Here is a 23,486-nt window from a genome sequence, read left to right as displayed (position 1 = left end):
TACATACATATGTATATATATCTGTATATGTATATTTTTAAAGTATAAAATTGGGCAAGTATGTACAGGAATCATAGGAAATCTTCGGAAGGACATCCAAAAGGGCCCGGGGAGGACGGGAACTGTGTGGGACGCCTAGCAGTTGGAAGGGTGCATGTTGCCCAGCTGCCCGGCCGCCAGCATGAGGATATCTTTCTTCTCCTTGTGGAAGCGCAGTTCCTTGCCTGCCAGCCGGGCTTCGTCCAGCTCCCGCTCCGTGGAGGCCAGCTCTCTAGACAGCGCCCCTGGCACACCCTGCTCCCGGCTCACCCAGTCCAGTGCCATTTGGTGACGAATGTCATCGTCCAGGGCCCGGTGTGAATAGTGAGCCAACACTTCCTAGAGAGGGGAAGGAAGTGGGAAGGTCACGGACAAGGTGAAGGTTCATACCACACTGACCCAGCTGGGACGAGGAACGCAGCCTTGGAGTCCTAAGTGGAGTCAGCACGTAAGCCCGCTAAGAAGATGGTCAAGAGAAATGTCCTTGTTGGGGAAGCAAAAGAATCACAGCGGAGATTTAAACAGGCGAGATAACAGGGGCGAAGAGGGCACTTGAAGTGGGGCTCTCAATACCCACAGCCTGGTGTCCACAGGCCTGATTATTTCTAACACAACAGCCATCTCAAAATAGTTCCTCTGCCTGGCTCCCCTCCCCCATAGGATCTCTTACCTGCCGAGAGCACTGTCTTTCCCTCATGGCCTTAAGGCTGCCATTCCAGTGCAGCAGCTGAAAAACTGTCATTAGCTCCTGGGGGAAGAAAACATGAAGTGATTTAATACTGGGAGGTTGCATCAGAATTACATGGGTAACCATTCACAACATGTATTTGCGGAAGCATCTCCTACACCATCTCTCATCTGCCCTCAGGGGAAGGAAGGTATTTCTATTCTGAAAAATATTTTAGCCCTGGCCACTGTGGCTCAGTTGGTTGGGCATTGTCCTATGCACTAAAAGGTTGCTGGTTCAATTCCAGGTCAGGACACTTTACTCAAGTTGCAGGTTTGATCCCTGGTCAGGGTATCTATGAGAGGCAAACGGTCAATGTTCTCTCTCACATAGATGTTTTTCTCTCTTTCTCCCTCTCCCTTTCTCTCTCTCTGAAGATCAATAAAGCCCTAGCTGGTTTGGCTCAGTGGATAGAGTGTCAGCCCTTGGACTGAAAGGTCCCAGGTTGGATTCCGGTCAAGGACAAGTACCTCGGTTGCCGGGTCAATTCTAGGTCATGGTTGGGTCATGTGTGGGAGGCAACCAATCAATGTGTTTCTCTCACATCTCTCTGTCTCTTCCCCACCCTTCCACTTTCTCTAAAAAATAAATTAAAAAAAATAAAAGCAGTGTTTCAAAAAATATTTTTAGAGCACTTTATTGTTTATTTGTAGGTTAGAACTCATATTGAAACTGTTGGTTTGAATGATCTAATTATATATTGACTTCTGATCAGTAAATGCTTTGAGTATTAAAGGAAAAGTACTATACACAGAGTGCTTCAACAAAGCACCTTAATTTTAATTGTCAGTTTATGACAGGATCTTCCAAAATATTGCATGAAGGAAAGAAAATGTTTATCATCTACTATGTATTCCTTTTTAAAATTTTTTATTATTATTGAGTATTACAGATGTCCCCATTTTTCCCCCCATTGCCCTCTTCCACCCAGTTCCTGCCCTGCCCCAGGCCTTCTGCACCCTATTGTCTATGTCCATAGGTAATGCATATCTACACTATTAAAAGAGTAAGAATGCAAATTGACTGTACCTTCGTGACGCCCACCAGCCAATCAGGAGTGAGTATGCAAATTAATCCAACAAAATTGTGGGTTAATTTGCATATGCAGGCACCGAGCAGCCGGGGGTGGGGTGGGACGCTTGTGTCATCACCATGGCGACGACGCAGGCGTTCCACACTGCCCCAGCCACTTCGGGCCTCTGGGCAGTGTGGGAAGGCCGAAAGGCGGCTCCGGCCAGAGTGAAGGCGGTGCTGGCGGCCAGGGGAAGGAAGGCCCATTCTTGCACGAATCTTCGTGCATCAGGCCTCTAGTATGCAAATAAGTTCTTTAGTTATTCTTTTCCTGCCACCCACCTCCCTCCCTTTGAGATTTGTCAGTCTGTTCCATGTTTCCATGTCTCTCCCTTCCTTCCCAGTTGAGTATCAATGTGTTAGTGATTAGGAGGTACACACACACACACACACACACACACACACACACACACACACACTATTAGAGCCAGGGAAGTAGATTGAAGAGTACCTGGAATTCCAACATTGACTTGCCCTTGTTGGATTCCAACATGAATCGGAAGGCACCAATCCCAGTATTTGGGTTGTCAGCTTCCTCCCTGTTGCCCTGTAACAGAGGAATAGATGAAGATTTTCAATTAGAATTATCCCCTCACACAGTACAGTCTGATAGAAACATAATTAGTATAAAATACATCAATTTTAATAGCATATTTTATTTAGCCTAATATATGCAAAATATTATTTCAACTGTAATTAGTATAAAAATTATTAATGACATATTTTTCTTTTTCTTGTATTAAGTTTTCAAAATCTGGTGTCTCATGCTTACAGCACATCTCAATGCAAAGGAGCCACATTTCAAGTGTTGATTAACTATATGTGGCTAGTGGCTATTCTGCTGGTCATCACCTTAGAGGATTCCAACGTTGTCTCACATTTTAACTCAGGTGACAGGAAAGGTCAATCTGATCATCCCTATCTTACAAGGGAGAACACTGAGGCAGAGAAGAGCCCTGATTTAGCCAAAATAACAGAGAGTTCAGCATGTGGGATTGGACTAGACTAGAGAGCAACTGGGCAAATGCATTTTATTTTTAAATATACTTTTTAAAAATTGATTTCAGAGAGGAAGGGAGAGAGAGAGATAGAAACATCAGTGATGAGAGAGAATCATTGATCGGCTGCCTCCTGCACACCCCCTATGGGTGGCAGAGCCCACAAGTGGGGCATGTGCCCTTACTGGGAATTGAACTGTGACCTCCTGGTTCATAGGTCGACACTTAACCACTGAGCCATGCTGGTCAGGCTGGGTAAATGCATTTTAAAGGGAGAGAGTAGGAGCCATAAGCATGGCAAATTCTGGGTAGCAGTTTGGCCTTCTGAACATTTACCTCATGTGTCTTCTACTGGTGAATGAAGCTGCAGGGCTAGAACAAATACATCATCCTACCTGTAAGCATAGTGTGTGCAAAAAAAACACACACAACAAAACAATATAGAAGTTAAGAGCATGGACTGAAACTCCTAATAGTCTTGTGGCCTTGGTGAAGTCATTTAACCTTCTGTTTCTCAGTTTTCTCATCTGTAAAATGGGAATAATCATAGCTCTACCTCATAGGATAGTTTTGAGAATTAAGTTAAAACATTTTTAATTTAAAAAGTAATAAATCTCGTTTAAAACTCCAATCATATACAACGTGGGTGCATAATTGTACTGGACCTGGTGTTCAGTTACACAATCTAAATCCACACTGGTATTTGCTGTGGTTTGGTGCTAGTTGGTGATAATTTAATATTATTTAGTGAGCCCTGGACAGGCAGCTCAGTTGGTTAGAGTGTCATCCCGATATGCCAAGGTTGCGGGTTCAATACCCAGTCAGGGCACATATAAGAATCAACCAATGAATGCATAAATAAGTAGAACAATAAATTAATGTTTCTCTCTCCCCTCCTCTTTCCTCCTTCCTCTCTCTCTCTCTCAAAAAAAAAAATTAATGCAAAAATATTATTGTGGATAATTCCAGGTCCTGGCGCTGGCTGGAACTTCTAAAATAAAGATGTTGGTGGTGACTAATAAGAGTATTGGTTTATTGGTGATCTTTTTGTCAATCTGATCCAGGAAAACAAGGCCAGGAGACTACTGGGAACACAGGGACCCAGCTTTCTCCTCCTGCTTCCTGTGAAGTTGCTTGTTCTTTCTAGCCAGTGCCACACCATACACCTCAACTTTCAACATAAGAACTTTTATTCTGCTCTCTTGGAGGAAGGGAACAGGGTAGAGGTCGGGGGCCAATCAAGTTATACCCAAATTCAGTTTATTGTGGGGCACTTTACTATGGGGTTTTTCTGTATTTATATCACACCTAAAATAATGCAGACACTTAGTAAGAACACCATAAGGGCTAGCAAACTATTGTTATCTGTTTGCATTGTGTTAGAATCAATAAGTCAGAAGTACTCAAGGTCATCCCATATTGTTTTGTGGCTCATGAGAAACAATCATGCCACATGTAGCTACTCTTTGTGGTGAAGAAAAGATCACAACATTTGGATTTAGAAGTGAAAAGCTAGAAGAAGGAAGGAAACAGGTAACCTTCACTGTTAGGATTTAGGGCTCTGAAGCAAGCAACCATTTTCATTTTTGCCTATAATTGTTCAATATGATACGTTACTCAGTACTCTCAACGTTTTCCATGATGTGGCCCCTAGACAGTAATGATTTCTGTACAGCTGGCTGGGGCGTACAGAGGAGACTGCTGGCAGAGCATCCTGCCAGCAGAGGCTGTGGGGCGGAGGAACCCATCTGCCCAGGCCCTGCTGAGAGAGCAATAGCATGGCACGCCTGTAACCTACCTGGAGCACACCAGAGTGAGATGGCACACCAGTTGGGAAGTTCTACCTCAAAGGACACTTACACACTTCACATGGCTAGAAATGAACTCCATGTATTCAATCAATATTAAACCACAGAATGCTTGGTAAGGGGTAGGAAAGGTCTCTTTCTGTCTCTGAATGTAATTGTCTCTGAATGTCTGGAATTTCGTGGCCATCTTGAACCCTGAGGGGAGACTGCCCAAGGACAAAGCCAACCTCTAGACGGCTGAGTGGAGATGGAAAGAGTTTGGGCCAGATGATGACATTCTTGATCCACAGAATCAACCAGACCTGAAATCTGCTCTACCTCTGAACTTCCTGTCTGTCATGTTAGATAATAAATTTCCTTCCATTACTTATTTCCTTAAGTCAATTTGAAGTGATATTTTCTATTAATTGCATCCAAAGGTATCTAAAGAGATAATGTGTGCTAAGTGCTTGAATATACACTGAGTGGCCAGATTATTATGATCTCTGAACGCATAATAATCTGGCCACTCAGTGTATATCCTATATAATTAAAGGCTAATATGCATAGCCCTAACTGGTTTGGCTCAGTGGATAGAGCATCGGCCTGAGTACTGAAAGGTCCCAGGTTCGATTCCAGTCAAGGGCATGTACCTTGGTTGCGGGCACATCCCCAGTAGGGGGTGTACAGGAGGCAGCTGATCGATGTTTCTAACTCTCTATCCCTCTCCCTTCCTCTCTGCAAAAAAATCAATAATAAAAAAAAAAGGCTAATATGCAAATTGTCCCCTCGACCAGGAGTTCGACCAGCAGGCAGGCCGGCCAACCGCCCATGTCCCAGCATCCCTCCTGGCCAGGCTGGCTGGACCCCACCCATGCATGAATTCATGCACTGGGCCTCTAATCCTGTAAAATATATATATATATATATATATATATATATATATATATATATACACACACACACACACACACACACACACACACACACACACACATATACACTGAGTAGCCAATTATTATGCGTTCAGAGATCATAATAATCTGGCAACTTAGTGTATTCTCTTTTATCCAATAATCCCATGTGATAGGCATAATTGTTATCCTATTTTACAGATGAGGAAACTGAGACTTAGATTAAATAATTTGCTCAAAGTCACATAGCTAGTAGAATCATAATTTCAAAACAAGAATCAGAGCCCCTGGTCACAACCCCTCTTTCTATAATCCAAATTAACGTTTTGTTTTATTAGGCAATGAGTGAAAAATATGCTTTCTTAATTTTAATTGGCTTTGATTAATATAAAAATGTTTTTCTTCCCTGCAGATGCTGCTGACTGGGGTAAAGAGTAATGGGAGAAGAACAGATGGAGCCTAGGTAACAAAGAGAAGCCAACTTCTGATTTAAAGTGCTCAACACTGCCCTAGCTGGTTTGGCTCAGTGGATAGAGCATCGGCCTGTGGACTGAAGGGTCCTGGGTTTGATTCTGGTCAAGGGCACATGCCTGGGTTGTGGGCTCGGTCCCCAGTAGGGGGTGTGCAGGAGGCAGCCAATCAATGATTTCCTCTCATCATTGATGTTTCTATCTCTCTCTTCCTCTGTGAAATTAATGAAAATATATTTTTTAAAATTTAATAAAGGAAGTGCTCAACACTACTCGACAAAACAGATAACTGAAGCAGTTTAGTATATATAATTACACCTTAAATGCAAAGAGGATAAAAACAGAAAATTGATCTGACTTTATCAGCCTGTCAGTGAACTTGTGGGAGGGAGGGAGAAGGTAGTGTTAACTTCTAAGATGCACCGTAAGCTAGAAAAGTCTATAAGTTGGCTTGGGTTCCAGTCTTGGCTCTACTACTTACTAGCACTATCACTTTAGGCAAAACTTCACTCCTGTGTTTTTAGTTTCTTCATCTGTAAAACAGGGGCAATAATAGTACTTACACATCACAGGATTGTTGTTAAGATCAAATGAGATGTAATACATATAAATCCCTAGAACAATCCCTGACACAAAGTAAATAATTAGGATTAGCTATGGTTAGTCGTCATCATCATTTGAAAGAACAAATGTTCTTTTTAAAGAGAATAAAATAACTTATCCTCCCCATTCCTAGAAAGGAAAAAAGCCAAGATACTGTATTATAAAGTATCCTTTATATTATTTATTAAAAGAATAAAATAATGGAGGCAGGAGACAAGTGACAATAAAAACAGTCATATAAAAAGAAAGAACAGTGAAGGAAGAAGGAGCTACGGTCTAAAACCAAAACTGGGAAAAACAAAATTCTAGCTCAACTTTTGTTTTGTGATACCTCTAAAATGGCAAAACTCTTGAATTAAAGGTTTCTAGATACCAAATATTAAAGAAGTGAAATAGCAACAAAGACATAAACACACACATATAGAATTAGAGACTGAGACATGTGGAGCATGTAATACGAAAGAGTGCCAGAGAAAAAACAGAACAGAGATGTAGACAGGAAATAAAACAAGAACCCAAGCCCTGTTTCCAATCGGCAAGACTTCCCAACCAGCCAGTTCTCCCATCTCCCATCTCCTTCCTTCCAACTCCAAGTAACTTACATTGAAGGATGCCAGGGCCTCAGAGACACTCTTCTCAATGAACTCATCCGTGATTCTTCGGGAAGGGTGTTCGTTAAACACAGAGTTCATCAGTGCAATCTTCGCAGCGCTCCGCCGGGCCTCAGCTTTAGTGGGGCAGAACTAGGCAGGGGAGAGAGAGCATGTGTGTATGTGTGCGTCTGAGAGAGAGGAGGCGCAATGGGAGGGAAACGCTTGGGGTAGAAGACACTTGGACACTCTGGACAAATCATTGGTTCAACACGCCCTCCAACGTTTTTATTGTAAATGGTGGGGGCATTTGGAAACGTAATTTTGACTCGGCATCCTGAAGTTATTAAAGAACTGAGATGGCTAAAGCTCATACCCAAATTGAAAGCAGAAAGAGGAAGGCTGCTGAAGTCAGCATATAATCACTGGATATGAAAAATAGCACTGCTTAAACTGTCAACAGAATTAATTACTCAAAAGCCAGATTCTGGCCAGCCGGTTAGAAATCTGTCTTGTTCTCTTGTTCTGTGGACAGGCGAGACTTTTCATCCCTCTGGATAACCCAAGGTTAGGACAGAATGTGTCTAGGCTGCTTCTGCAGTGGGGGCGCTAGTCTCATCCGGGAATCCTGGCCTTCCCTTTTAGCTTGAGCAGTTCCCCCAATAATGTAATGAACCCAGGAGCTATCCCTGAGCAGAGCCCAAGGTCTGAAGAAGGAATCTGTAGTCTTCTTTATCCCCCCCGGGACACAGGAGAAGAGGGGTGTCTAGGGAAAGGAAGGCTGACCTAATGAAAGCAAGAAGAATTAAAAATTCATATTTTCACATTGTATCCAACATAGGTGTCCTGGGACAGTCTGATTTCATCATTCAACTTCAGACCCCTAGGCACCAGAGTAATCCTTTATAATTCATCATCACTGGCTGCTTCAAAGGCCTCCGAACCCTTTGTCATCTTTAAATATATATATATTTTCATTGATTTGAGAGAGGAAGGGAGAGGGAGAGGGAGATAGAAACATCAATGATGAATGAGAATCATTGATCGGGGCATGTGCCCTGACCGGGAATCAAACCTGTGACCTCGGTTCCTGGGTCGACGCTCAACCTCTGAGCCACACCCAGCTGCGCCCCTTTGTCATTTATGACTAGGATTAGAGGAAAGGAGGTAAGTGATGTCACAGTTTTTAAAAGTAGCCCGGGGGGGGGGGGGGTGGCAATGGTAAGATATGTACACATATAATACCTTAATAAAAAAAATTGGGAAAAAAATAAGTAGCCCAGGATATGTTTGCTACTTAACCATCCTTCATTATCAATAATTCCCAGTTTCCTTTAGCTGACAGGTCTCTCTGAGACGGCATATGGGGCTTGGTACATTAACCCTAAATCTTGCTTCTTCAATTTCTCTGTTTCTGCTTTTCTATTTATTAGCCTGCTGTCCACTCTACTGTCTAATGCTGTTTCTGAGAGGTCATCGATGAAAAAAAACCAATGGAAGAAATTTCAGCTGCCAAAGTGAATATAAAACAGACCATTCAGAGGGGGCCACAATAGATAATCCTACTCTTTCAGGAAATAAGAGAAATCGAATTACTACAATGGTTCAGCTTTGGGCATCACCATAGAATAACCAAGTCCTTATTCAGCAATATGATGAAGTGTGAGAAGGGAAGGAAAGAAGAGGAAGCATAAACATTAGTCATTCTGGGCACATACTTATTTCTCTGAAATGGCTTGAGGCTCTCAGGGGAAAATGTAGCTATCTGATTTTAAATGAAGCTTCCTGAGGGCCTTTTCTATTTGGGGCAGGAACTGAGCTTCAATGGCACTCATTCATGCAACAGATTTATTAAGTGCCTACTTAAGTGCTGAGTTTCATGGTAGGGATTCAAACCTGAACAAGGGTCCTGGCCAGTATGGCTCAGTTGGTTGGAGCACCGTCCCATACACCAAAAGGTGGCGGGTTGGCCCTAGCTGGTTTGGCTCAGTGGATAGAACATCAGCCCATGGACAGAAGGGTCCTGGGTTCGATTCTGGTCAAGAGCATGTACCTCGGTTGCAGACTTGATCTGGCCTGTGCAGGAGGCAACCAATCAATGTCTCTCTCTCTCACATCCATGTTTCTCTCTATCTCTCCCACTCCCTTCCACTCTCTCTAAAAATCAGTGGAAAAATATACTGTCTTTGTGTCTTTCTCTCCTTCCCTCTTTCCCTTGCTCTCTCTCTCTTAAAAAAAATCAATAGCCAAAACCGGTTTGGCTCAGTGGATAGAGCGTCGGTCTGCGGACTGAAAGGTCCCAGGTTCGATTCCGGTCAAGGGCACGTACATTGGTTGCGGGCACATCCCCGGTAGCGGGTGTGCAGGAGGCAGCTGGTCGATGTTTCTCTCTCATCGATGTTTTTAGCTCTCTATCCCTCTTTCTTCCTCTCTGTAAAAAATCAATAAAATATATTTAAAAAGTCAATAAAATTCAATAAATAAATTAATTTTAAAAAACTGAACAAGGAAGAAAACAGATGCTATCTCTGCCTCCATGGAGTGTTATCCCCCAGGAGAGATAAACAATTACGATATATTAGGAGAAGTTCAAGGTGTATGGAAGCACACAGCAGGGCTTATAACTTTGTCTAAGGGCTATACAAACCATATGGAAAACAGAACAAAGTATCTATTCTCTTTTCTAAATTCCTATTCAGACTCTAAGTTAACATTTCAGAGGGCTGCCTTCCTATCTGTAATGTAAAGAATCCATCTTTAATGATAATATTTACGCTACTCAAATTTCTCATTACCCTGTAATAGCAACCACTCTTCATCATCATATATTACAGGTCTTTCATATAATTGTAGAATGCTAGTACTAGAAAGACTTTAGAAATAATCGAACCTCTCTCCTTCATATGACAGATGGGAAAACTGAGGCCCTGAGAAGTTACCTGACTTGCCTGCTGGCAGTCAAGGGAATGAGAATGTGAACCTCCTAACTCTTAGCTGAGTAATGTTTCCACCATTTATGGTCCCTCCCTTTTGATCTCTTAGAGAACCCAAACATTGCTCTCCTCAGTAAATGCCTATGGAAACATACTTGGGGCAGAGTATTATTCTACGTTCTCAAAAAGAGATGGCAGGACGTTGCAAAGCCAGATCAGAACATGGGTTTGGTGCTGAGAGTCTGATATACTGAATAAGGGCATTATTAATCACTGTTCAAATTCAAAGTGGGTTTGCCTTTTTGCAGGCTAAAAAGAAAAGCATGTGACTGAGGCTCTTTTGTGGTCAAATGAGCCTGAGATGCTTACCAGAATGACTTGCCCAGAACTGGTTCAGGTCTTCAAATATGTGATTTCAAACAGAGATTTAATGTCCAAAGTGATAGAGAAAGCCATTACTAGCACCTAAGCAATTATCTTTTTTCTTTTATTAAATTTATTAGGGTTAATAAATGTTTAAATGTGTTTAAAATGGTGATATGTAGGGAGCTAAGGAGAGTAGACTAATACATTTATGAGGGTAAATAGGGTCATATGGGTTTCAAGTGCACATTTCTATGATACGTGATCTGTATATGGCATTGTATGCCCACCACCCAAAGTCAAAGCAATTACATTTGCTACTGCTGCTTTACAACTCTTACCTGGAAACTCCCAAAGCAACTTCCCCCAGGCAGGGTGACATAGCAGACATAGGGAGGGGTGTTGGAGGGAACCATCTCATAAACCACGAGAGCCCCGTTCTTCAAGTCAGCCCCACGGGACTGCTTCATCTGCCAGAATTCCTGAAGCGCCTCCACCACGTTCACTACAAAAGGGAGGTAGTTAGTACAGCAAAGAGAACAATGCCAAGTGGTGCTCTGCTTGAATAGAGGATCTGTAACCTGTGCCTACATTAAGAGTCTACCCTCCTAAGTCTCTTTAAAAGCATTTAAAAACTAATAAACTAATAAACAGTGATGGGCAACCTTTTGAGCTTGGTATGTCAAACTTCGCCAAAAAACTGAGCATAACTCGGGTAGTGTGTCACTTTGAGGAAAAAACATTATTTCGCAAATGTTTCATCCTCAGGAGCAGCAAATGTTTCATCCTCGGCATGCGGCCTTAGCGGCCGCGTGTCATCAGAAATGGCTACGCGTGTCAGTGCTGACACGCGTGTCATAGGTTCGCCATCACTGACTTAGACTGTGATTAAGTCCATTTGCATGCCTGCCCTCCTCCCCCACCTTTCTAGTTCACATTTTGATTAGCTCAAAGGGAAGGTAACTTAAACATTAAAGGCAGCATTTCCAAGGTTAGCAGACCATTATCACTGCCTGATGAAGTGCAAGTAGATTATTCCACAATTGGTCAGCTGCCTTAGAATAATAATAGTCACCACAATAGTAAGTGTTAACATGTACTGAACACTTACTGTATATCACCCGTTTCACCACCTTATGAGGCAGATACTTTAAAAAATATATTTTTAAAATTGATTTCAGAGAGGAAGGGAGAGGGAGAGAGAGACAGAAACATCAATGATGAGAGAGAATCATTGATCTATTGCCTCCTGCACACACCCCACTGGAGATCGAGCCTGCAACCTGAGCATGTGCCCTGACCGGGATTGAACTGTGACCTCCCGGTTCATAGGTTGATGCTCAACCTGGAGGATTTCACAGATTAGGGAAATGAGGCATAGAGAAGTTAAATAACTTGTCCAAGGATGTAATAGCTAGAAAGCATCAGAGCAAGAATTCAAACCCAGGAAGTCTTGGTTGTAGTCAATGTTGTTAACCATTATATAATATTGCCATTCAAAGAAATATGGTCATATTAGCCATTCTCAAGCATATGCTTCTGGCAAGCAAACTCATGGCCAGATTCCTTTTACCTCCTGGAATACTATGTGTATATTATCTATATACTAGTGGTCCAGTGCACGAAATTCGTACACGGAGAGGGGGCGTTCCCTCAGCCCAGCCTGCACCCTCTCCAATTGGGGACCCTTTGGGAGATGTCTGACTGTGGGATTGGGCCTGAACTGGCAGTCGGACATCCCTCTCACAATCTGGGACCGCTGGCTCCTAACCGCTCACCTGCCTGCCTGCCTGATTGTCCCTAACTACTCTCCCCTGCTGGCCTGATCTCGCCCCCAACAGCCCTTCCCTGCCGGCCTCGTTATTTCCAACTGTCCTCCCCTGCTGGCCTGATCTCACCTCCAACAGCTCTCCCCTGCTGGCCTGATCTCGCCCCTAATTGCTTTCCCTTGCCGGCCTGATCGCCCCTAACTGCCTCTGCCTGCCTGATCGCCCCTAACTGCCCTCCCCTGCTGGACTGATCTTGCCCCCAACTGCCCTCCCCTGCAGGCCTGATCTCATCCCTAACTGCCCTCCTCTGCCTGCCAATTTGGTTCTGGTTGGTCAGTTTCTATGCCAGTCAGCGTCAAAAGCTCCGCCTCCTAGGCAGCCATTGGCTCCTCACAGTTCACCCAGATTTAGTTCTGATTGGTTGGTTTCTATGCCAGTCAGCATCTCTGGGCCTGATCAGAGAGGCGGGGCTGATCAGCAGCCCCTGCAGAGGCCTGGAAAGAAACAGAGACGCAGCTGCTGGCGAAGCCCAGAGAGAGAGAGAGAGGCAACAGCTGATCAACAGCTGCCACGGAGGCTGTGGATCAGACCTTGCCTCTCTCTTCCGGCCTCTCTCCGGGCCTGATCTGCAGCCCCCTCGGCAGTCAGTGCTGGGTCGCGGCACCCACACCGGCGGCGGCAGGACTGACTTCTGGTGTTTGGTCGAGCCTTCAGTCAGTAGTTACGGACCCTGGGTTTTTATATATTAGGATATAAAAGCCTAAGCAACTGGCTGACTGGCCGGTAGCTCTGATACGCACTGATCACCAGGGGGCAGACGCTCAATGCAGGAGTGGAAACCACAGGCATGGAAACATGGAACAGACTGATGAATCTCAGAGGGAAGGGGGAGGGGGAAGGAAGAGATTTAACCAAAGCTCTTATATGCATACTAGAGGCCTGGTGCATGGATTCATGCCCTGGTGAGGTCCCTTGGCCTGGCCTGCGGGGATTGGGCTGAAACCGGCTCTCTGACATTCCCCGAGGGGTCCTGGATTGTGAGAGGGTGCAGGGCAGGCCGAGGGACCCCACCGGTGCACGAATCCGTACAATGGGCCTCTAGTGTATATATAATTTATATTATATATATGTAGATGTAATCTATATATATAAAAGCCAAGCAACTGGAATGACCAGTTGCTATGACGTGCACTGCGGCGGCCAACTGGCCTGATCGGGGCCCCAGTCACCCCCTCCCAACCTCCTGTGACCCCTCCCTCCAGCCTGCCCCACCCCGATTGGCCCACCCCCCAATTGGGAGGGTTCTGGCCAGCCAACCATTCGTGGCCCCTCTCCACCCCCCTGATGTCCCAGCCCCGATCGGCCCCCATTGGGGTGGGCCGGCCAGACCCCACCCTTGCACAAATTCGTGCACCAGGCCTCTAGTCTGTATATATAAAAGCCTAAGTGACTGGACGACCGGACGACCAGATGACCAGACAACTGGCCAGTAGCTAGACATGCACTGACCACCAGGGGGCAGATGATCAGCAGGAGTTGCCCCCTGGTGGTCAGTGTGTTCCCACAGCAGGAGCACTGCTTAGCTGACAGATGGGCACCAGATGCTGGGCTGAGGGCTGGCAAGCGCAGCTGCAACGGCCTCTCATGGACACTCCCCCTGAGCACCCAGGTGGTGCAGCGGAGCCAACCTCTCCCGAGCCACTTGCCACTTTGCGCACTACTTTGTGTTATGAGGGATCAAAGGGGACAGCAGGCTGGAGCCCGACGAGCTGGCGGACCAGGCCGGGCTTCAGTGGCGTGGAGGTCCACTGATCCCCGCAGGCCAGGCTGAGGGACCCCACTGGTGCACGAATCAGTGCACTGGGCCTCTAGTATATTATCTATGTATATATATGAGAGAGAGAAAGAAAGAAAGAAAGAAAGAAAGAAAGAAAGAAAGAGAGAGAGAGAGAGAGAGATAGAGAGAAAGAAAGAAAGAAAGAAAGAAAGAAAGAAAGAAAGAAAGAAAGAGAGAAATGAATTTCTCTTCTGAGGCTTTCTTTAGGAGAAACTGTATATTGGGAGATATTCCTCCACAGGTCTGCTGCAATCTCCTTGAAATCTTGCTGGGTATGGCAAGATTTCAAGGCTGTGTCTGCTGTGTACTTAGGCCATTTCTCAGGATTGTGTTTGCAGCAAGAAACCTTGACAGATGAGATAATATCTTTCTATGAGACAAAGAACAAACCTTCAATGTCAGCCTTGGGAGGCAAAGGGAATTGGTGCAAACAAACATGATGCTCATGCTACTTGCTGTGCTGTGAGTAATAAAGCCCTTTGTTTTTGAACCAGAATTTCTTGACTTCTGCCAGCATCCATGAAGCAGTAACCGGCTAACTATTAGCTATAAATAGGGTAAAATCAAACTCCAGACCCAACACTGTATTCCAGAACAGTGGCCCTCAGCCCCCTAATACTTGGGCCCAATTATTCCACAAAAATGTATTGAGTACCTACTCTGTGCTAGACTCTGTGCTGGATGCTAGGCTATAAGAGTGAGCATAAACCATAGACTGCTCCTTTTCCGTATGGAGCTTACAGCCTAAAGACGAAGAGAGATATTAAAATAGCCAGTGTGATATGTGCTATAAAGAAGGGGTAGATGGCAAGAAATGTTACAGGAACATCTGACCTACTTAAGAAGTCACCCTGAGGAGGAGATACTTAAGCTCAGATATCCATATAAATCCACTAGGCAAAAAGGTAAGAGACTAGTGCTCTGAACCAAAGGAATGGCATGTACAAAGGGTCTGTAGCAGCCGGGAATATGGTGAATAAAGGGACGAGTGTGTCTGGAAAAGAGAGAGTGAGGGGAAGTAGAATACAAGATGAGGTTGCAAAAGGATGCAGGGACCAGACCAGGTTGGATCTTCAGGCCATGATGGAGTGCTGGCTCTATCCTAAGAGCAATGGGAAGCCACTGAGGGTTTTATATGGAAGGAGGGATGAGATCAGTTTGCCTTTGGAAAGGATCACTTTGACTCTAGGGTTCAAACATTTTAAATGGCTTTAACTAAAGCCTCATAATCATAAACCATCACAAATATTCTCCAATATCTTGCAACATGGCCACTTTCTACTCTCAGTTATAAGGACTCATTCATCCTTTTTTAAATATTGAACTTATTGCGGTAACATTGTTAAATAAAATTATATAAGTTTCAGGGGTACAATTCTATGGTACATCATCTGTCATTCATCCTATATAATAAAAGCATAATATGCTAATTAGACTGGACATCCTTCCGGAGGACATTCCCGATGAAGCCGGGGCTGCGAGGGAAGCCCGGGTCCTGGGTGCCAGAGGGAAGGGGAAGGAAGGCCTACTCTTGCACAATTTTTGTGCATCAGGCCTCTAGTTCTTTTATACTAGAGGCCTGGTGTACGGACTCATGCACCAGTGGGGTCCCTCGGCCTGGCCTGCAAGGATCAGGCTGAAACTGGCTCTCCGACATCCCCCAAAGGGTCCCGGATTGTGAGAGAGCACAGGCCAGGCCGAGGGACCCCACCGGTGCAAGATCGGGCCAGGGAGGGACTGCAGGAGGGCTCCAGGGCGTGTCCAGCCCGTCTTGCCCAGTCCTGATCAGCCGGACCCCAACAGCAAGCTAACCTACTGGTCGGAGTGTCTGCCCCCTGGTGGTCAGTGCACATCCTAGCGACTGGTCCAAGGGTCAGACACTTAGCATATTAGGCTTTTGTTGTATAGGATTGTGTTAGTTTAAGTCTGTCTTTAAGAAGACAGTAAGATGGGTAGATATGCAGGACATTTATTGGGGAGGAAGTGGGAGAAGGGAGAGCATTTAGACCATGCTGAAGGTCTGACACCTGTGGAAGGAGAGAGCGAAGGAAGGAGGTTTGGAGACGAGAGACTGCGGCACAGTTCTCAGAAAGGTTTGGCTAGGCCAGTGGGAAGTCTTCCTGCCAAAGGAGTCCCACGTCTCACTAGGCCGCGCCTGAGTTAGTAGCCCTGCTGCGCTCAGTCCCTGGCTGGGAATTGCCTACAGGATATGTAGACTCCGTGCAAATGTGGGGATGGACCTAGAGGGGACAGCAGGGTAAGGCTGTCAGTCAATTATGCTCCCTGCAGCAGGGGACATGGACAGCACATTTTCTTTCTTTTTAAAAATTCTTATTGATGCCGAAACTGGTTTGGCTCAGTGGATAGAGCGTCCGCCTGCGGACTGAGAGGTCCCAGGTTCAATTCCGGTCAAGGACATGTACCTTGGTTGTGGGCACATCCCCAGTAGGGGGTGTGCAGGAGGCAGCTGATCGATGTTTCTCTCTCATCAATGTTTCTAACTCTACCCTCTCCCTTCCTCTCTGTAAAAAATCAATAAAATATATTTTTTAAAAAATTCTTATTGATGAGAGAGAGAGAGAGAGAGAGAGAGAGAGAGAGAGAGAGAGAGAGAGATTTGTTCATGCATTCATTGGTTGATTCTTATATGTGCCCTGACCTGGGATTGAACCCACAACCTTGGTGTAGCAGGATGATGCTATAACCAACTAAGCTACCAGCCAGGGTGTGAAGAGCACATTTTCATGGCTGCCACACACACACTAAGCAAACATGTGAGCGTGTGATAGGTGCATCACTCTATTTTAGGCGTTAGGGATGCAAATATAAACAACATACATTCCCTGCCAGCAAGGCGTTAAAAAGCTAGTGGCCAACGGCAACTGTTCTCTCACCTGCTCTACAGCTGAAGCAAGCACTCCACGTAGCAGCCAGAGTCTGAAAAGCAGCATAAGCTCTTTTCTAATACCCTATATTTAACCGACTTTTTAGAACGCGCATTCTTCCATGAAAGGACAGCATGAAAAGGAAACTCTTTCCCACCCTTCCTTTTGGCAGGGCCTCTTCAAAGGTCACTGCTGCCCAGAAAGCTTAGCCATCTTTGTTCTTTCCATTGAGATCTTTTCAGGCCCGGCTCCCCCTTTGAGACAGTTTAACACAATGCGCTGGATGACAGCTCTCCTTACATGCAAACCGCAGGGCGAGTGTGGAGATAAAGGAAGGAGAAGAGAGACGAGAACGGGGAAGGTCCTGTCAGAAAGCATGTGTCCATTTGATATCCAGTTAAACCCCTCTTGGGACAGAGCACAGGACTATTTTTTAATGATTTCTCAAAGCCAGAGGAAATAGGAGGCCTGGTTTCAGAAACGGGAATATGAAATGGGAAATTGGGCAAGTGCTCAGGAAAAAAAGCAACGAACTGTGATCTGCATTTGAAAATGCTCATAGACTCGCTTATTCTTAGAGCTGAAAGGGACTTCAGGGATGATCTAGTCCAGCTCGGGCTAAGGCCGGGGAAGTGACTGGCCGCGCCTCACACAGCTGTGGCAGAGCTGGCGGTGTGAATGTAGACATCCCGATGCCATTTCAATTTGGCAATCTTCACCCAGCGGCTAAGGCCCAGTCCGTGGTTAAGCTTTATGGGGGCTCAAAATCCCCCTAAAGCTATAGGAGAATTATGTGTGTGCACATATCAGTATTTATGTGTGTGTGTGTGTGGGGGGGGGGGTGTTGCTCATAGTTTTATAAGATTTTCAGTGAGTAACCATGGATATAAATAATGGGTTACATAAGAATGGTTAAAGAACGGTGAGATGGGGGGAGGGGGTAGCGAGGACTGAGACCTGCACAGCTGACAGCTACACTTGCGTTTTGGAAGCCACTGATGGATGCTGGGCTGAAAGGGAGAAGAAAGACCAAGATACAGGAATATTTAATTACTTGTACCATGATGTTAAATAGCAACAAAAAAAGAGAGAAATTTTGGTTTTGCTTTAGGAGATAAAATGTTCTGTGAATGTCTAAGTGGAATGAGAGGTTTAGATTGCACAGCCACCAGAGTAAAAACATTAAAACAACACAGGAAATGACCGTCAACATTTTATATCATAAATAAACACAGTTCTGTGGTGGGAGCATGGATAAATAGATAATGAAATTGAAAGGTGAGTGAGAAGGTACTCCCTGATCAAGGAGGGCGGAGTAGGCTGACCTGACTGAACTCACATTGTTTTGAAGACAGGGAAGCTGGTGAGCAGTATTTTACCTGACATTTCCTGTTTCCCTTTGTAGGGCTACTCCTGAATGGGCCACAGTGCACAGACTCTCTGGAAGGAAGGGACTGCAAAGTGACAGTGACTTTGGGAGAGGGCTGTGGTAGGCTGAATGATGCCCCTCCCACGAGGTCCACATCCTAATCCTTGCAGCCTGTGCAGGTGACCTCAGGAGACAAAGACTTCGTAGGTGTGATTAAGTTAATGATCTTAAGATGGGGAGATTATTTGGGTGGGCTCTCAATACAACAACAAACGCCCTTAGGGAAGGATATTTTATGAAACACAGAAGAGGAAAAGGCGGTGAGAGCATGGAGGCAGGGATGGGAGTGATGCAGCCACAAGCCAAGGAATGCTGGCAGCCACCAGCAGCTAGCAGAGACAAACAGAGGGTCCAAGAGAGCCTCTCTGGAGGGAGCACAGACCTGCTGACACCTTGATCTGGGCCCACTGGTACTGATTTTGGACTTCTGGTCTCCAGAACTGTGAGGGAGTAAATTTCTGTTGTTTTAAACGACCAATTTTGGGATAATTTATTAGAGCAAGCACAGAAAACTGATACAGGGTCTAATCCAACACTCCAAAAATTGGAAATATTCAACCAAGCAATATAACTCCATGGTAACTTACAGGCTAAGAAGCTGTCTGAACTCTGAGGAAAAGAAACAACTCAATGGAAAATACCACACAAGATTCACTTGTTCAACCTAGTAGAAAGCTGGGCAGAATTTCAATCATGGAACCATACGGTGATGTAAAGGGAGAACAATAATTTAAAAAAAAAATAGGTATGAAGAGAGCAATGCAGAAGTTGCCTAGCAAGGGAAGTCATTCAGTCAATCATGCCAATTTAGAGATTTCCAGCTGTCAAACATTAGAAGGAAACTCTATGTATTCAATGCGGGGAAAAGGGGGGGGGAGCAAAGGAAATGGTAATGCTAACATACCTATCATATGCACAGTTTTTAAAGCATTTCCAAATGCATAACAATAGCAATCACTCATTAGTACTATGTATTGCACACCTTACATTCACCAGGAATCAAACTTGAAACCTTAGCGTATCAGGACGATGCTCTAACCCAGTGGTCGGCAAACTCATTAGTCCACAGAGCCAAATATCAACAGTACAATGATTGAAATTTCTTTTGAGAGCCAAATTTTTTAAACTTAAACTTCTAATGCCACTTCGTCAAAATAGATTCGCCCAGGCCGTGGTATTTTGTGGAAGAGCCTCACTCAAGGGGCCAAAGAGCCGCATGTGGCTCGCGAGCCACAGTTTGCCGACCACGGCTCTAACCTACTGAGCTACCCGGCCAGGGCCATTATCTCATTTAATCAAGACAGGTATTGTAATATTCATTTTATAAAAAGTGAACAAGCTAAAAAACAGGCCACAGGGGCCAAACCAGGATTTAGAACCAAGGTTTGTTTGCCTCCAAAGCCAATTCTCTATTGTACGGTCTGCTTTATTTCACCATTAATCCTCACACATGCTCTGTAAAGTGGACTTGGAGTTCCGTGAAGATAGGAACTGAGTATCTGTCTTGTTCACCGCTGCATCTAGTTAGTGATCAATAAATATTTGTTAGATGAATGAATGGAACAGATGAGGCCTAGAGAGATTAAATAATTTACCCGAGATCACACAGCCACTATTTCAGAGGGCCAGGCTCTCCGATTCTAAGTCCTATGCAGTACAAATTACGATCCTTCAGCAGCCCTTGCCGGTTTGGCTCCATGGATAGAGCACTGGCCTATGGACTGGAGGGTCCCGGGTTCGATTCTGCTCCAGGGCACATGCCCGGGTTGTGGGCTCCATCCTCAGTAAGGGGGCGTGCAGGGGGCAGCCAATCAATGATTCTCTCTCATCACTGATGTTTCTCTCTCTCTCCCTCACCCTTCTTCTCTGAAATTAATAAAAAATATATATTAAAAAAGCAAAGATCCTACAGCATATGGAGCTATGTGTGTATCTTGGGCAGGGATTTGGTGGTGAGGGGGATATAGACAAACAGGTGAAATACAAAGAGTTCGGTTTGTCTGTCTTGTATAAGTGCTGAGATCCTACCCGAGTGAAGATAAAGCTGAAGACCATGACTGGAAAAGGTGAATCGGGAGCAGCCAGAAGATGAAGGATGTGAATTGAAGATGATTCGGTCAGGGAACGGTCTGGGCAAAGACCAAGGTAAATTCTATTCAGGGGAACGGAGCCAGCCCCCAAATACCATGCCATCAGTCACAAGGGTATGGGGGTACATGCCAAGGGCAGCTTTGCCTATTAATCGAAGCAGAGTAAGTGATTCCATGTGGTGAAGGACTTCGGAGCCAAATCGGCGGAGATTCTGCTTGCCTGAAGCTGAACTATCTGCCAAACTCCCCCAAAGTACTGGCTGGACACCCAGACTGGAAATGAGAAACTCAAAAATAATGAGGAGTGTGGTGGGAGGCAGGGAGGCTGGAAGAGGGAATTGCCGCAGAATCTGCAGCCTGCCTGATTGCTCTTTGTCAGTCCTATCCCCTTGTTCCCTCAGCCTTCCTAAGGAAATGAAAAGGTTTTTACAGGACACTCAGTTTAGCCAAATCAGAGGCTCTCCAGGTAGCACGGACAAGAAAAAGGATACACTCCTCTGCAATGTTAGCAATCGCCTGGAAGTTCCCGAGAGGACGATTGAGATTGAGAGTGAGGGGGCCTGGCTCCTGTGCTCGGGGGCAGACCCTCCCTTGGTCTCATCTCAGAGACCTGAAGCAGCAGGACAGTCGCGGGGGCAGTTCCCTCGCGTAGGCCTGCTACATGGGAGGAGTTAAGCTAGAAAAGCAACTGCATGCCCTCCTGGTGAATTTCAGAATTATGTGCATCTGTATTCCCAGCACCTAGCGGAGTGCCTGCTCCATGGTGGAAACTGAAAATGTTGGAGAACAAAGGGAAACCGCGGGTAAATATAACATTAGGCACATCTAACGAAGTGGATTTAAGAATCTGTTTTCCTAGGAATCTTTAAGTATACCCTGTCAGGATTTCGTTTGCTTAAAAATATTCTTTTATTGATTTCAAAGAGGAAGGGGGAGGGAGAGAGACAGAAACATCAGTGATGAGAGAGACTGCTACCTGTGCATGTGCTGACCGGGACTGAACCAGGACCTCCTGGTTCACAGGTTGGTGCTCAACCACTGAGCTACACGGTCAGGATTTAAGAGTGGGAGAAAATGAGATGTGTCCTTCCCAAGGAAATAGGAACCAATACGTTTTGAGATAATACACATCACTTTGAAGTGCCGTTATGTGTTAGGAGCAGTATCTCATTTAATCCACATAATTAACCCTGGAGGAAGGGGAAGCTCAGTTAGGTGAAGTCACTTCCCCAAAGACAGAGTGGCAAGTGGCAGAGATTTAATCCGGGATCTAATCCAGATTTGTCTGACTCCAAACCCTGTTTATGCTCTTGTCATTACGCTTTCTTAGGGAGAAAAAAAACAACCTCATTCCTGTCCATAGAGAAAGCCCTGCTCCCTTTCTCTGCGTTATTATTACACTAGAAAGTCACAGATGTAGTCACTCCGTGTCCGACAGGACTGACCAGACAGCGAGAAGCGATGTCTCAGAAATTCCAGACCTCAGTTCGGTACCCCACACCCTCACTCTGTATTCCTTGCTACGTTAGAAACCTGGAGCTCACACCCAGGAAGTTCTGCACTGGCTGACCACCACAACAAAGAAAGCCTTCACATCCCTTCTCAGGAGCCCTAGAAGTTAGGCATCTTTAAGATGAAGATTTCTAATGGAAATCGGATTTCTGCCTGGCCCATTTCCACAGAATTTAACATGCACAGAGCCAAGGCCTAGGATTTATCCTGAGTTCTTGGGCAAAAGCCAGGAAAACAGAGCCAGGCAGATAGGCCGGAGTTGAGAGGCTTCAGACTAAAAAAAGACACGAAAGCGAGGTACCCAGTCCCAGAACGCTGGTGCGCGCTCGATGGGATGGCCCCAGATTTAAAAGCACAGCTGTTAGGGGCAGCTCGTGAAGGCACTGCGGAATTCCCCAGCAAATCCGAAGTTGCACTGGACATTTCGGAGTGACAATAAGAAAAGAATGAAGAAGGCAAGGAGATGGAGGAAATTCACAGGGAGCCCAGGAATGGCTGGGGTCACAGAAGAAAGACTGGGAGTCACAGAAGAAAGACTGGGAGTCTATGGGTGAAAACGTCTGGGATCTGAGATAAAGGCTGGGATCCCACACAATGGGGACCGGTCCTCGAAGGCAGAGAGATGGGAAGGCGTTCAGCTACAGAAGGAATTCCCTTTGGGAAGGAGAAAAGGTTGGGAAGAAAAGAGGGTTTTATCTGTACCAGGGGGTCCCTGAGAATATAGTAGTAACTCAGTGAAGGGGAGGGGTGTGTGTGTGTGTGTGTGTGCGTGTGTGTGTGTGTGTGTGTGTGTGAGCGTGTAGCGCAGAAGGAAACTCCCCAAAAGGAAATGCATGTGAGGCTCTGCGCCAGGAAAGCGGTCCAGAGGACTGTGGGAGCGGGGCTCCCGTGCAGAGGGTGTCCCGCAGGAGGCCAGACCCGCAGACTCACCTCGGCCATAGCCCTGCGTGTGCTTGGCAAAGCTCCTCACCACGGCCTCCACTGCCTCCCGCAGCACCGCCGGGCTGCCCGCGGCGCCGGGGGGCAGGGGCAGCCCGGGGGCCCCGGACAGGAGCAGGGGCGGCGGGGGCGGTGCGGGGGGCGGGGGGGCCGGCGGGGAGCCCACTGCGGGTGTGGCGGGGGCAGCCGCAGCCCCGGTCACTCCGGGGCGCAGCGCTCGCAGCGTGCCCCTCCCGTTGGTGCCCACTCCCGGCTGCAGACGCTGCGCTCGCATCGTCTCCATCCCTGCCGCCCCGGGAGCCGCGGCCCGAGCCTGCCAGCCTGGCGAGCTAACGGTCCCAACACCCCGGCCAGCGAGCGCCCGGGACTGAGGGCGGTGCCAGGCCCAGCCGCCCGTCAAGCGGGGGCGGGGACCAGCCCGGTCCTATGCCAATCACCGGCGAGGGGCGGGAGCTGGCGGGCTCCGGCGCCGCCATTGGCACATTGGTGAGGAGGTGGCGGTTCCGAGCACCCAATTGCAAAGGGAAAAG

The 23,486-nt window shown here is 46.1% G+C and overlaps 1 protein-coding gene across 1 annotated transcript; it reads right to left on the bottom strand.

Moving 5' to 3' along the window:
* On the bottom strand, positions 1-23,313 carry LIX1L (limb and CNS expressed 1 like). Its single transcript, XM_028127867.2, has 6 exons — positions 22,948-23,313; positions 10,837-11,000; positions 7,212-7,352; positions 2,289-2,384; positions 710-787; positions 1-378 (listed from the first exon to the last, which is right to left on the bottom strand). The coding sequence occupies exons 1-6, from the start codon at positions 23,237-23,239 to the stop codon at positions 136-138; spliced, it is 1,014 nt and encodes a 337-aa protein (XP_027983668.2). The 5' UTR covers positions 23,240-23,313; the 3' UTR covers positions 1-135.
* Between the last annotated feature and the right edge of the window lie 173 nt (positions 23,314-23,486).

Source organism: Eptesicus fuscus, chromosome 22 (genome assembly GCF_027574615.1).
Source record: "Eptesicus fuscus isolate TK198812 chromosome 22, DD_ASM_mEF_20220401, whole genome shotgun sequence".
Classification (NCBI taxonomy): domain Eukaryota; kingdom Metazoa; phylum Chordata; class Mammalia; order Chiroptera; family Vespertilionidae; genus Eptesicus; species Eptesicus fuscus.
This window is presented reverse-complemented; position numbering and strand designations above follow the sequence as displayed.